General features: G+C 45.8%; 1 protein-coding gene across 1 annotated transcript in view; it reads right to left on the bottom strand.

The window, feature by feature from the left end:
• Positions 1 to 15,040, bottom strand: part of T265_15433 (hypothetical protein) — a gene marked incomplete at both ends in the record, with an annotated part of 17,448 nt that extends 2,408 nt beyond the window's left edge. The window contains 3 exons of the mRNA XM_009178078.1: positions 2,352 to 2,435; positions 7,320 to 7,433; positions 14,620 to 15,040. Of these exons, the coding sequence (XP_009176342.1) occupies positions 2,352 to 2,435; positions 7,320 to 7,433; positions 14,620 to 14,787 (366 nt within the window). The remainder of the gene's footprint in view (positions 1 to 2,351; positions 2,436 to 7,319; positions 7,434 to 14,619) is intronic.
• Between the last annotated feature and the right edge of the window lie 886 nt (positions 15,041 to 15,926).

The following is a 15,926-nucleotide window of genomic DNA, read 5'->3' as shown; positions in this document are numbered from 1 at the left end:
GTCACCATTACAAGTCACCTGGGTCGGTCTTTTTGCGTGAGACATGAACAGATCTGTCCGTTTTAACCTGACGTGTTCGGGTTTAACCGATACTGTGAATAACCTCTCACACGACCGAAGACCCAACTGTAAGAAATAGCACCATTCTCAGTGCTCCACTTGCCTTCTCTGATGGCTGTATTCTTATCCTGTCTCCGAAGGTGTACTCCATGGGAGGGGTCATACGAGAAAAAGCTTAAAAGTGTTATCCATCACGCAGAGGATGAACATGGCTTCTGCTATCGGTTTTTCCATTTTACATGAATGTGACCGTTCGTCCTGTTGCCCTGCTGAAAGCACCCAATTCAGTGCTTTCCCGTTATCTGTTTGGTAGGAGAGTTTCAAACGACATCAACTAATAACTTGAAGCGTGTCACGAGAACCCTAACCAGTAGGTGTGGATGGAGGCGGGATGGAACACACGCAAAACACTGGAGCTGTGCACAATTATTCATGTTAATCAATAAAAAGTAGTGGAGGCTCACATGAAGAAGTTATCGCCTTCCGCTAACGGTGTTAACAGCGAAATGATGTGGGTTGTTGTTGGCCATCCCTGTGCCGCGTCAGTCCGCAGTAACTGACAACACTGTGTCATGATACATGGTCTATAATTGGCGTACTGTGCTGTTCTGAACCGCACCACACCACATCGCGCAGCCGAGACCAGAAACACAAGCGCATACACCCAAGCACACTAGGCGATATAACTTACTAACGTTTCGCGTTGCTGTCCCGAAACCCCGAGTTTCTAATCACATCAGCTGTAAGCAACAAACAACACGACCAGCGGCATACTCAGGGCAAGTCTAACAAGTAACAGGACCTTTACTACAATCAGATGTTTAGGCTTGACCGTACAAAGTCGAGTGTATCGCCTGCCGGAGTACGACTTAACACCTGGTTTAAGTTCTCACAATTATGCACCGACCCATCCACAGAGCAAAGGCTACCAAACAAGTGAGGGTCAACATCCAATTAACACCAGCATATGTACTCTTTATGAATGAAATATGTGTTAAGATAAAGACATCACACATTTGTGGACTGAGTCAAAACTAACAAGAAACTCGTTAATCTGGAAAGGCTACTTTAGAAGAAGACATTGGAGTCGTTTATTACCCCAAAATTGATGAAAATTCGTGCGCGACCCACAATCAATCCCAACCTGCCTAGGGTATATCAGAACGGACGTAGAACTATGGTTATCTGCTTGTCAAAAACAGGAGACTTACCCGAGTCAGATAATGTCAGATAGTTTGTTAAAAAGTGTTTTTTTAAGGTGACGCTTAATAAAAGATCCAAAAAAGGACGCATCGGGCACATTCCCAAAAAACTGGTTAGTCTGGTTTGACTTGGCTTGGCTCATTAAAAATCACTCCCTAATCCATCAGGGTAGACAGGTGGTCAGAGGGCGGGGGGACTATGGTTATCTGCTTGTCAAAAACAGGAGACTTACCCGAGTCAGATAATGTCAGATAGTTTGTTAAAAAGTGTTTTTTTAAGGTGACGCTTAATAAAAGATCCAAAAAAGGACGCATCGGGCACATTCCCAAAAAACTGGTTAGTCTGGTTTGACTTGGCTTGGCTCATTAAAAATCACTCCCTAATCCATCACGGTAGACAGGGGGTCGGACGGGCGGGGGGGGAATCCCTCCACAAAACACCATACACAAAAACACGATCGCACTAGGAAACATTTGGTTGTGCACTCGGAGTACTTTAGTATCCAGTAACAAAGAATAGCCCCATATGAAGTCGACTGAAAACAGTTCGACTCCAGAAACCCCGGAATATCTATGAAAGTGTATTCTTTGACTGCAAAGCCATGATTACGATGATCTATGTGTTCCTCTCCAGCTTGTGAACAGAATCAAAGGCACATTCTGGGATAATCTACGGAAAGTAGTCTCGAGTTTTGTTAAAACGGGGAAATGTGTCTCCCCTGGAGTACCACCATCACCACCACATGCATCCAATTCTGAAGCTGACACAGCCGGCTAAAACTGATCTGCTCTGGGAGCGAGTTTCTGCTGGAACGAATTTGACTGTTGAGAGCAGTTCCAGGAACGATTCGAAATTGGTGAATTTGGAGGGGTAATCTCGCGCCAGAGCAAGACGGCGTCAGAAATGGGAATTTCCTGTCCAGTAATAAATAACAGATTTCTTAACGCCAGAATCCATTTGGAAGTGAGTTGGTGTATTATCCTACGAAGAGAAATAATCTCATTGTTTTCCGAGTTCAAAGATAACCGGGTTATTGAAAAATACACGTCGTGTATCTGCAAGTCCTAGAAAAAGCAGAGAAAACTCACTTTGACAAGCGGAACACTCATTATCAGGGCCAATGCGGTGAGGAACTTTTGTCGAACCAGTTCGTTAGTGACTTGCTTGCAACCCTAGAGGAGATTAGGAAACAAAAAACATTAATAGAACATGAGTGATCAGTTTGTTTCCTTTGATATATATATATATATAGCGAGCCCTCTCTAAGAGCACGTCAAGTCGCGGCCAGCATTCTCCGTCATTCTGGAATGATACTGGAATTCCCGCAAGGGGCAAGATGGCCCAAGTGGTTAGAGCGCGAATTTACTGGCCGAAAGGTCCATGGTTCGAACCCAACCTCTGCCTCGCGACTTCCCGTCTAGGCTTGGGCAACCTGGCAGTATCCCAGCCCTCGCACAACCTTCGGGTGGCATGGCAGTTAGGCACCGAAAGGGTGCTACAGATGAACGATTCCTGCAAGGGAACACAATCTCCAGCTTGATTTTAATTCCATTCTGCAGGGTATTGGCTGTCACAACTGTCGCTGACGTGAAGTTCCTGCAAGGAAATAGTCTTTGATCCAGAATGAGAGGGAGATGTATGCTTGCTAGTCCAATCCACCCTGGATAGAGATGGTCCAAGTGGTTAGAGCGCGAATTGACTGACCGGAGGGTCCGTGGTTCGAATCCGACCTCCGCCACTCGACTTCCCCTGTCTAGGCTTGGGCAACCTGGCAGCATCCCAGCCCTCGTGCTTCCTTCAGGTGGCATGGGAGATAGGCACCGGAAGGGTGCTACAGCTGAACGCAGCTGAACGGATAGACCCTGGATAGATAGCATAAACAATTCGTCCCAACTTGTCTTTCACCAGTCAGATGCAAAGTGTTTATGTAAGCCCGCCTGCAAGCCCATCTCTATTGATTCTCGTCGGCGAACAGTAGAGCTGCTTTACTAACCTTGGCAGTTCAGTATCAATCGCAAGAGGCATATATGTTTCGGATCGCGAAGTTGGTAGCCGTGTTCATCAACTTTCACTACCTTTAAGTGATACAAGAATTTTTCAGAACTTGTCTGGGACAGCGAACAACATTTTTCTGAAGGATATGCAACGGTAGTCAAAGTTTGCGTTTACTTCTTGGTTGGAGTAAGAAAGCTAGTGAAAAATTGCGGTTAGATGCATTGGAAGGCATCGCACAGAACCGGGACCCATGGTGTGACTAACGCTCTTCTTTATAACCGTGAATTGCTGGTCATCTCAAATTCGCTACTACATTCCCTCACCACTTTTGATAGCCGACATGTTATTTTCTTGCAATTGCGGGTATGATGACCCCTCGGAGTTAGGCATCGTTCACATGCTCATCCCTCTGCGATGTGATCCATCACACCTCACTGATGTCCCTTTCCTGACAGGTAAATCATCCTAGGGGCGTAGTGTTTCTTGTTTTCTCCCGTTGCTTCCGTGGAAATCTCCAACTGGAATTCGCTTCTTTTGTCTTCATCAAAATGTACCGCTCCATCCGGTTGGTCATTTTTTGCTCCTCATTCACTAGAAAGTTTTAATTAAACGCTGTACAGTCAAGCTCTTTTTCCGTTTCCAACGGTGAGCCTTGCTCACGGGACTCGCCATTGTCTGCTGTCTCATTCCTACAACTAACCACTACTCAAAAGACGAGTTGACGTCTACCGTAATCTACCCTGGAACTAGTGTCTCCATGAGCTTGGCAGCATTTCTCCCGTTTCTACAAAAGTACCCGATCACGGGTTTGGTGTTTCCAGATTGTTCAGCTCAAAAATCGTGAATGATGTGTTTCAAATGTGCACTAGAAAAAGACAGAAACACCTGCACATGAGTAGAAAACCAACTGAATACCATCTAGCAGCTGTGAATCAGAAGCGAATACGAACACCAGGTTTACGAGAATATCGTTGCAGATTTTTTTACTTGGGGTGTGTAGCAGCTACGCTTAAGGCGCATCGTTTGGCAAACCGACGAAGAGGCTGCATATTCACGGTGCTGTGCAACAACACAGCAGGTACTACCACCTTACACACACACACACACACTTGTTCTTCAACAATCAGGAAGTGGCTGTAACCGGGTGCCTCCCACATTTAAAGTGCACTGAAGCTCCCAATGCCCATATTTCAATCACAGCTAGTGAGACCAAAGATTGTATGTTTTGTTACTTTATCTTGGTGCGTGATTTTGTTGCTGAACAGTTTACTGTGAACTGAATACCGGCATTCTCACTATTGAAACAGTCTTCCGTTCGGCAGTAGTAGTCAGTTTACGCCATTATCCAGAAAGACACCACTGTCCAAGTTTACGTGTTTGGCACTCAAAGCCCCTGGAGTGAGTTGTCAGTCATCTCGTAACTGGCAGAATCCGGTAAGAATGGTCTATACCGCACTTCACCATTGTGCCTGCGTTTTAACATTACGATAGGTCTGACTTTGTGGAAAAAAAGTAATGCTTTTAGACGGAGGTCGAATTCAAGAAAGAAAGGATGCACTCCTGCTTCGCGCTGTTGAAGTCAACTCAGAAGCTTGTGGTTTGCCCACAATTCACCGTCCAGTATGAGAACAAAATCCACAGATGTCAGCAGAAAGTTAACGGCCGTGCAAAATACCCCTCAACTGATTCACTCCAAAGTCGCCATCAAATCTATGAAGGCGGAGATGTATGCGAAGCGTGCAGCAAATACCAAGCCTGTTGGAGTGCTTCCAGCAGCCGACTACAACTCATGTCAACAGATCCATCACACTGTATGGCAGACTGACAATCACGCAGCTATTAAACGCAGCTTCCCCTTGGTGAATTTTCTTACAGCAACAACAGCATAATTCCACTGGTGCATCCTCCTTCCACCACATGAGTATATTCGGTCGTTGAGTCACGACACTGAGGGTTCTTCCGTAAGCAATTCATCCACTCGACTGTTGGCAGCATTACTGAGAGTATAGTTTGGTGACTAATAATAATAATAATAATAATAATAATAATAATCGTTCAGCTGTAGCACCCTTTCGGTGCCTAGCTGCCATGCCACGCGCACGAAGCACGAGGGTCGGGATACTGCCTGCCTGTCCAAGCCTAGACAGGGGTAGTCGAGTGGCAGAGGTCGGGTTCGAACCACGAACCTTCCAGTCAATAAATTCGCGCTCTACCCACTTGGGCCATCTCGCCGAAGTGAAGTTTTGTCCGTTTCCTTGGGAACTTGTAGAAGCACTTGCGTCATTCATGTACGACTGCGAAAGCCGACTTTTTTGGTAGACAAATATCCGAAACACTCAGTCGACATTCCTCTCAGGAGATAATCGTCACAGCATAATTGCGTCTCACGACAGACAAAACAAAACGGGCTTAAAACCTGAAAAGAAAAAAGAAGAACACGGCAAACAAGAACTAGAGGCTTACACTGGACTTTGCCTGGCAGGCAAGGGGTCTGTCAACCTGCGCGACACTCCACGAGGAAAACACAAAACCTTTCCCCAAGTGGGAACTTTCGTTTTATTGCGAAAGCTGAAAGGTGACCACCGTGTAGTGGTGGCGTAGAAAGAACTCAATAAATAATGGCCTAACAAAAATTAAGTCTAGACTCGAAAATAAACAGGAAGCAGAGAGCTCAGTGGAAGAGCACCGGTGTTTCAGTGCAACGGTAAGCAGCAAAGCACGCAAAGGCATGGCCATAAGGTAGGAGGTATACAGCGTTCTTGTGCACTTTGTGGTGGAAAAAAGACGCACTGTTTTTGAGATCGCGATAGAACAAAGAACAGGTGGAATCAAAACCAGTGCTCCGAGTGGCATGACTTACACCAAGCCTCATTTGCAAAAGTTACTAAAAGGAAATACACATAGCAGACATCAGATACGTAGCGGTTCAATCCACTGACAAGCGACAAACTTTGCCTTAGAGGATACATGATTATGCGGCACCCAAAAACAGAAACCAACGGCACTTTATCAAGAATGACAAGCGAAACATACACTCATTTGCAAATCAATTTGGTTTTCACGAGAGACTCAACTGAATCTCTCGTTTATAATATTCCACAACCGAATGTGCTGCACACAGGCCGCCTCATGATTCAGTTGTCACGATATTCGAGACATCGCAGTATATTTTCATAAAGGAAACTACTCACAAGTCTGCTGAAAACTCTCCGACAGCCCACAAGACACCAGTTTCGACATACTATGTGCAGAAATTGCTAAGTCGACTACCCCCAAGGAAAAAAACTCAAATGTGAAAATTCAGCAACTTTTTTGCCCAGGGCCGTCGCATTCCTGAACTTCCGCGATATGTTTAAAGTCAGAATAGTCGAACACAGATTGCGTGCCAGTAAAGCACCGGTGTGCAAAACCGGCGCTGCTGCTGCAACAAAGATTGTGACGGTATTCCGGCAAAAGCATCATCAGTGATTGCACCGACATCCTCACGTCATCAGCTGATTTTAGGAAGCGAAAAACCTAATCACAAGTAGCACTACAACATGGATTACACGTTGAGGTCACAAGGGGAAAAGGTCAGCTGACTTTGCGAGCTGAACAGTCTGTCGTAGAAATGATGTTCCAACGTAGAGTGTTTTACTAACATTTAGGACAGGTTGCTCGCTGATTACGGGAGCCGATCCTAACAGGATAAAGCATGATGTTCTTTCAGGATTTCCTCGATTAATCTAAACCCGACTTTTGTCAGCAGATCAACTCTGAAAGTGGCATAAAAAGAAAAGGGTAGAACTAGGCAGGCGGCCTAATGTCACAAATGAACCCATACGTAACCCGACATCCAGATAAACGTCCCAGTTATTCTGCAATGCGTCACACATCTGAGGGTTGATTTTATGGACTGAAAGTTGATAGAGAAGCCATCCACAACAGCAGTCTTAGGCCTGCTCAGTGGCAACATTTCGACTTGGTGAAAAACGAGTGGGGTGGTTGTTGATGTGAATCGATGACGATGCCAAGAGGTGAAACGTACAGACAGATAAACAAACGGAGGGTGGCCGGCTTACCACAGTGAATGCTGCCGATTTACTTGGACACCCCGCACGACCGGGAATGCAACAAGAAGCTGGAATGTTTGGACCAGGGTAGTCATCGACACCGTAAATGCCGCAACATTGAATCTATGAAGAGAAGGACAATGAGAGGAGGCATCAACAACAGCGAAACGGTCGTAAACTACCAGCTATTTGGTTACCCGTAACAGGTGATAACTGATCGACGAATAAAAAGGATAAAACCCACCGAAATCGAACAATCCAATTGAGAACGATTAAGAGGTGGCCCGAAAAGAGCTACTCCCGGTTGCTTTCGAAAGCACTTAGAAGTGAGATCATATGCCAAAACCATTCAGATAGAGAAAGTCTTATTGGGCATGGTCTCGTCTTGAATATACGAAGTGTCGTTCGCGAACAACAGCCATTGAATCAGCGAAACCATCGTCATCAGAACCATCACAGACAGCGACATCAATGTTGATACTGATTCACACCATTCTGCCAAACCACGAGCTATCCACCTCGTGATCTGTTCGAGAATTAGCCTTCATACGTAAGTCACAGCCGAGCAACTAAAGCTGACGGTTCTGGATGAAGCATTGAGTGGCCAACTACGTTGTTATTTGGAGTATTCTGCCCAGCGATCCAAGTTTTTTGCTGGATATGTCATCGTGGTTTGTGATGGATTCACGGATGAGTGGCTTCTGAGGACCTGTCGAACTTGTTGCTCCTTTCATTTTTTCGACCTTTTGGGACTACCAAGCTTCCAGGCCGCATGGACACTCAATTTTACCTAACGTCAGTTGGTGCGCCGAGTTGGCTGATCGGAGTCTACGCAAGTACTCCAGAAGTAGTGACAGCTGTTTGCAATGTGCTCTAATTGGGTTTGGGACTGGTGCACTTGTGGGCATCGCGCGGTCAAATGATTTTCGCTGTTACGGGAAGCAGCACTGAAAAGTGGTCATCACGCAGCTGCAGTAAGCGCTCCCCGTTGTCCATGCGTCTTGGGTTTACTGAAAGACGACCATCTAAAGGAGCATTCAGGGACCAATCCTCAGTGTATCAACCAGAGCTGTTTTCATGGTCCTCAACAAAGTATCTGAGGTTCGTGTGTAACTAGTTTGCAGCACATCCCCGATAAGAGCGAAACTCGAGCCCCGCTGTTTGTCCTTCCGGTGTGGATTCGCCTGAAGATTGCATCAGGACAGGACTGTTCAAATGAGAGTGGTGTGAATGCGAATGTCTTCCACTATTGAGTACGACACCTTTCCCATAGGCTTTTTATTCGAACCACTGTCTTCAGTGTGTATTCTTCTTCGCTTCATTCATGGTGAACCAACGCACCTCCGGCAGAGGGTTTACAGCCGAACAGCTGAACTCAACTGGACACTGGGTGTATTCCATAATCCACAAGCATTTTCCCCTTCTTTCTCGCCCTCTGCCGTTATTACGCACCCACCTTTACTATGGAGGTATGGACAGGTAAGTCTCCTGATTCGACTGAATTCACTTCATTGTCAGTCGAGGTGACATCATCAGTGCAGGGTGCAGTGGTCCCCACTTAACTCCACACCGATGATGTCATCTTGACTGGTGACGCGACGTTTGTAATCCGACTACCAAGCTGGGCGAGCAGACTACCAGCACAGCAGTGCAACCGAGCTACCTGTATTCCGAAACATCACCAACGACTGAATTCAGGAGAGAAAAAAAGGATTTGTGCACACGAGATTACAGGAACTATCCATTTTGAAGGTGCAAACGAAATTGGAATCGTTGAAATATTCAAAAGCCTCGGGATTATAAGGACAACAACGACATTGCCTTTCAAGTTCTATGAGGACTACTACACTTCGCTGGCACATGTTTCTCAAGTTTTAGAATGTCCTTTGGCGTGGCACCTGGCGCGCATCTTCAAGTTTGTCCATCTGTGGTGAGTTCTTCACCAGCAAATCCACACGATCATCAGTGGGACTCAGATCCGAACTGTGTTGGAAATATTCCAACGTTTAGGGGCGAGATGGTCCAAGTAAATTAGAGCGCGAATTTACTGACCGGAAGGTCCGTGGTTCGAATCCGACCTCCGCCTCTCGACTTCCCCTGTCTAGGCTTGGGCAACCTGGCAGTATCCCAGCCCTCGTACTTCCTTCGGATGGCATGACAGCTAGACACCGGAAGGGTGCTACAGCTGAACGCTTTCTTTCCTTCACATGTCAGATTTCCGAGGTTCGAATGTCCGTCCGTTCAACCAAGCACTGTTGGGCTCTGATAAGGACGAAACACGGGTGGATCGAAAGGGTTAATCGTTCCACAAGAGGAGAACTGATGAAACAGTGACGTTTAAAAAAAGATTACTATCAGTTGCACACCTGCTTAGGATAATCATATCCATTTGCCGTAGATGACTAGTGAAAATTGTACTGAACAATGCGTGATCCAGCAGATTCTCCTGTAATTCTATTTTAGATGCATTGTTATCGATTTGATTAGCACCATCAGTGACGGTAACCTGAACACGCAACGATGGTGCTTCGACGCCATTCAACCATGTCAATTTTTTTTAAGGGAAAGAAGATAATGGGAAATGGGCAACAGTCCAGTCAGGTATTCAGGATAGAAATTACTAACATCGGCTCTCGACCATATACAGTGGTCTTCCCAATTTGTTCTTGGACTTCCCAACCCCCTAAAAGGACCACTTTATCCTAGCTCACCCACACAGACTGACAGAAGGGTCAACGAAGTTCAAAGAGGAACCATCAAATGAACCGAACCAGAAGAACTAGACCCTAGGCTGAACCCAAACACATGTATAAGTAGCCAATCACGTCAGAAGAAAACAGATAGCCCTCGAATGCTATATAAGCGCACGCAGGCAAGGAAGAAGTACCCACTCAACTGCGCACTGATGATGTCTCCTCGTATGGTGACGAAACGTTTGCAAGCCAATTGCCAAGCTCGGCGAACAGATCAACAGCCACCTGATCAACAACCAATAAACTCATCCGAGCTACCAATATTTCAACAAATTACACTAGAATCCCTCGGCCGGCACCCAACAGAGATTTAGCTAAACTTAGCTGATTGGTTCCCCTTTCGCCTTAAATCTCGACCAACCTCGGAACCTAGTCACTTGGCCTGATGAAGCTTTTGTGTCAAAAGCGAAATGTTGCCCAGCAATAAATGTACCGATTGTCACCAAAGTTCTTCGAAAACAAAATGAGGGGCCTTCTAAAATGGGCCGAAAAACTGTGGTGATTTTGGCCCTACTATTGCCCGGTAGGTTAACTTTTTTGGAAAGGGAGGAGAAAGTTATCTGGCATCAGACTTCATGGTTTTTTAGCTACGATGAGCCTAGACTCTCAAAATCCTTGTTTAACTGTGCAGTCCTAACACCGTCCAACGAACATTGTGTAAGGGATCGCTGTGCAAGACAGCGACTTACAAGTAACACAAATTAAGAAATCTACAACTGTTACTCGATGCTAGCTCACATAGATGGCCTGGAATTCAGCTACCCAGTCCATGTTTTTAGACGAGCGTGTCATCGGGGAAAAGGTGTTTTGGAATGAACGTCCGAGCCAGTGAAAAAAAGACGTCACATAGCGCTGGCTAGCTAACGTAAAGCGGTTATCTACGCCGCTATTCTCCGTATGTGTTCAGTTCGTTTGCTAATTACTGAGTGTTTTCAAATGCATCTCAGTTTCTTCATTTTTTAAACACACTGACTAATGTAAAGAGATTCGTTGTTCTCCCGAGCCTCATGATGTCGGAGGATTGCCATCTTTCTGTGAACATTTGTTCCAAGTACACTACTGACCACATTCAGGTCTTGTCTTTGAGGAAAATGCGAATCGATAATCCAAGCTTGGAATAACACCATGATATCGACAAACTGGGTTGGTTCCATACAGTGCCCGACCCCAACCGTGCATCTAATCAGCATGCATAGGCATGGAACGAAATTCGACCTACTATTGGGCTACATGGGTGCGACAATTAATCAATAACTCAGTTCCGGTTTGCGACGGAACATACACTTACTCCTTCATCATGAATACCGATCTAAGCTATGAGGGCAACCAGTCAAACAGTCCAAGGGTTAAATGGCGAATAACAGTGAAATGATTGTAGAAGAAATTGCAGATTACTCGGTCCAAGTACTGCGTTTCTGCTAAGCAACTGGGTATTTTGGTCCCTAGTAGTTCATCATATCCATTGTCTACTGCACGACAATTTTATTTCTGATAAGACCAAACAGGGAGGAAGAATAATAATGTAATATACCAACCAAAAATCAGTCACTCGTAAGAACCCCTCCATCCCAAAGGACAGCTATGGAAAGCCCAGTACCAGTTTTGCTACGAGACACACCAAGTAGATCTAATCCTTTGAATTCCCTTCAGGTGGAATGCAGCTTAGCCTCCTTTTGACACCAAGTTAATTTGCAACTGAGTTTTTATCGCGACCGCTCGTACCACTCGATATTCAAGTAGGAGATAAGGTTGATGAAGATTTGGGGGGAGACAGGCCTCTCTAGCTAGCCCCAAGAACGAGGAACCCGATAGAAAGCTGTGCAGGGCTTTCAAGAGTAGCACTACAACACATTCCAACATTTTGAATATCGTTCTAAAACACCAGCTCGAGATAGCTCAGATGCCAAAGCGTATCGGAAGGTTCGAACCCAAACCCAGCACCTCCACTGCAACTTGGCAGTAGTTCAGCTCTCGTGCTTCTCTTTGAGTGCCATGGTAGATAGGCACCAAGAGTGCTACAGCTGGGGGGTATTATTTACTGTTTGTGAGGCGGTCTTTGCGCAATACGTTCAGTTCAAGAGTACGATAGAGATACCGTGGAATTTTAGTTGAGTTTCCCATCAACACCGAGCTGATTCGCAAATTGGTGTTTTCCTCCATCTTTCTTCCCACTCTAATTTTTATCCACTGATTACCAATAGGAATAATCCCGCCTCGGTATACAGTAACTCGGCGTGCGCAGCATGTGACCAAGTCATCGTACAGTGCATCGCTGGATGCATCCGTTAAACACCCATATTTCTTGGTCCCAGCCTATTCCACATAAAGAGTTGAGAAATCGTTGGTCAGAGATACCGAGACGTCTCAGATTCTCCACCACGATTACAGAGTCTGTACTGTAGTCAGACAAGCGCGTCATTTATGTCCTAACAACCTCAAAAGTGAAACGAATTGGAAAGAGCTATTGATGGCTTACCTTCATCTGTAAAACCACTGTCATGAGAGACTTAATTCACAAGATAAGTAATCTGTTCCAACACCTCTGGTGCCTCTCCTCAAACGGCTACGTGCAAGTTTGACCAGTGCACGTCCTGCATGCTGAGTCTGCGTGGAACGAAAAGATGACCCCGTTCAGCATATCTGATGAGGCATTGCTTTTGATTAATGAGGACAATGGCGCCAGCGTATTACAGGTGACTCAAACTCTCTCTCCCAGCGCTCTGAACACCGAAAGATGGAAATCCTTTAAGTCTCATCAGCTGTAAAGTTGAACGAAAAACCCTTGACAGCCACCCGTGTCCATGGGGCAATATTTGGAGCAACTCATACAATCAAACCCACAGTTGCGTGAAGACCAAATCTTAAGGCTTTCATGATCTTCTATAGAGCACTCTGTTGTAGAGTGGTTGAAGAACCAATCGGTCCACGGAATCTAGTGCACAGTTGAATTAAAGGGACACGAAGACGGTGGGACGCTTCTACGCATGCCGTGGTTCTGACGGATTGCAGCTGTGGTTCACACAACCTCTTACCAGCATGAATCATTCCACCTATGTCCGGGTCAAGGTTCTGTCACAAGACGACGTTTTATAAGCAATGCAGAGTTTTTTTTGCCACAGAGTTAAGATAACAACTCTACGTTCGCAACACACTGCTAGTTATTTTCTACAGTGACGGTCTCGCTCTTCTAAACAGAGGATTTCTTCTCCAATCTTGAACAAAGCAGGACAAGCATCTCGAAAGAGCATGAGGACAAGAATGTATCCATGTATTCCGGAGGGTGTCCAAGGTCGCCATCCATAACTCATACACAGGTTATGACTCCGACTGAATCGTGCCAGTTGGCTTATCGTTCGAAGTGTCCGACCGAACGATTCGCGGCTTTCTTTTTCCTGGAGATGAAATAGCCGTTTTGTAGTAAATCGTTTCATTCACCGGTGCCTTCCTTGGGCTAATCCCAGAAACTAGTAAGAGTCTCATCTTTCCGGGATTTTTCGTTCCCTCAACTGCTCCTTCTGGATGGTTGTGCGGCACTGAAGCATCAGTGCCAACACTGATGCCGCTGTCTTTGATGATGATGATGATGGTGATGAGGAGGAGGAAGATGATGATCCTTCTGGACCAAGATTACCTACCAAAAGGTATGCTTTTTTCGATTACTATCTGAGAGCTTGCCGAATTGTGCTGCATTCTCGAGCTGCTAAAATTTGTGATAAAGCACGGGGTAATGTCTTGATATACTATATACTGTACGACTGTACCACAAGAACGGCAGCCAGCCTCTTGCATGGCTGTACACAGCAGATGGAGCAAAAGGGATGGCAGCATGTGGTTATGAAAAACCGGGTAGGAGAACTTCTCGAAGGCTTGCAGAGGTGTGCGCATTTTGCCTACCCCCATAACGTCCAAAAAGAAAATGGCGGATTGCACCATGCATCCTATGGCTCACGACAGCTCGGCCTGTTTGTGTGAGGCTGGGTCGCACATCTCGCAATTCAATTGTTGTCAGTACCACACAGAAATGTTTGTGGTCAGTAGCTGTCTAGTCCAAGATAAGCACTCAAGCCCGACCTTTGTTTGACGTTTCTTAACCCCCATCATTAGGCTAGAGCCATATGCTAACCAAACCGGGTAGGAGAACTTCTCGAAGGCTTGCAGAGGTGTGCGCATTTTGCCTACCCCCATAACATCCAAGAAGAAAATGGCGGATAGCAACATGAACAGTAACCAGAACGAGCAAACTTCAATAATTGCACCATGCATCCTATGGGTCACGACAGCTCGGCCTGTTTGTGTATGAGGCTGGGCCGCACATCTCGTCAATTGGTTCCAATTGTTGTCAGTGCCACACAGAAATGTTTGTGTCCGTAGTTGTCTTGATAATGATGATGATGATGACCCTACCAATTTTACCTACTTATTCGTTTATACCTGCGGTGGCCAAAACAGTATCGGGGATTTTACGAAGCTGTAGTAGTGTGCTCATGGCTGTCGTGTGGGAAAACGAATAACAAAATTGAAAAGAATAGGGTCAAACAGTGTTGGCTGTCACTTACCACTCGTTGTATGAGGTCTCGATATGAACTGGTCATGCCATTGTTGCCGGGAATTGACGTATCACTAAAACTCATGATAACATTTTCTAACGCCTTGTTTATTCTGGTTTCAGTCTCGTCTCGAAACACTAAGCAAAGCGCACCAACAGCCAACTCGACCCCGAACATGATAACCAGACAGGTGAAGTAGGTGCCCAACAGACAAGCTGATTCGTGATAGGCTCCACAGCATCCAAATATGGAGACAATGATCGTCAACGATCCGAGACCAATGAGTCCATAGAGCAAATTCTGAACTTTGTCCCCATATCCAGATTGGGAGATGGCGCTCTGAATAGTGGCGTCAACGTAGCAGTAGATGGCGAAGCACAGTATTGCGGCACCAATTAACTAAGAACGGAAAAGATAAGAATGTGAAATGAGTGGGACGTTAGTGTGTGGGCAACAGTCATTAGTAAATGATATGAAATAATAATAGAAGGCCCAATGTTTCACTAAACTCTAGGGCAGTATATAAAAGCTTACCTAGTCCCTTAGATGGTTAGAGCGCGAATTTACTGACCGGAAGGACCGTGGTTCAAACCGACCTCTGCCTCTCGACTTCCCCTGTCTAGGCTTGGGCAACAGGGCAGTATCTCAGCCCTCTGCGTCCTTCGGGTGGCAGCGAAGCTAGGCACCAGAAGGGTGCTACAGCTGGACGATTTATTTGCTATTCAACTTCGTCGCCAATGAAAGAATTAGACAAACTCTGGAAGGTCCTCCAAACCCCGGTGTTTAAAGTGTTGCTGAAGAAAACCTTGTCGACTTGGAGTAGGTAGACAACATCATCCTGTTCCTTGAAGACGGAGGCGAAGCACAATCCCTGCTGAATACACTGACCGCCATCATAACATCAGTTGGCAAACGTCTTGCTCCTCAAAATTAAGGTCATGTAGTCTCTGAACATGTCCCTTACAATTCAACAAGTACTGGAGGTTGTGAGGAATTTTACATACCTCGGTGTCTTTATTAGCCCAAACGGAAGTGTGTTTGATAAATTCAGCGCATGAATCTCAAAGGCTCGAAGCACGTTTGCTAATTTGCGATCCTTGTGCTTACAAGGGTCGCGTGCAATGGCGTTGTTGTTGTGTGGTTGCGAAAGGATGCTTCACAAGCGTTGCTTAGGTCAGATAGCATCAACGAATTCCTAACGATGTCATCGCTTGAAAATACCCAGCACCGTCAACAGCGGCGGCTCAGCAATGTGTTGAAACTCCGTCCACCGGGACGAGTTTTTTTCGTGCCTCCTTCAGAATGGCGCAAACCGC

This window comes from Opisthorchis viverrini, assembly GCF_000715545.1.
Source record: "Opisthorchis viverrini unplaced genomic scaffold opera_v5_520, whole genome shotgun sequence".
Taxonomy (NCBI): domain Eukaryota; kingdom Metazoa; phylum Platyhelminthes; class Trematoda; order Opisthorchiida; family Opisthorchiidae; genus Opisthorchis; species Opisthorchis viverrini.
This window is presented reverse-complemented; position numbering and strand designations above follow the sequence as displayed.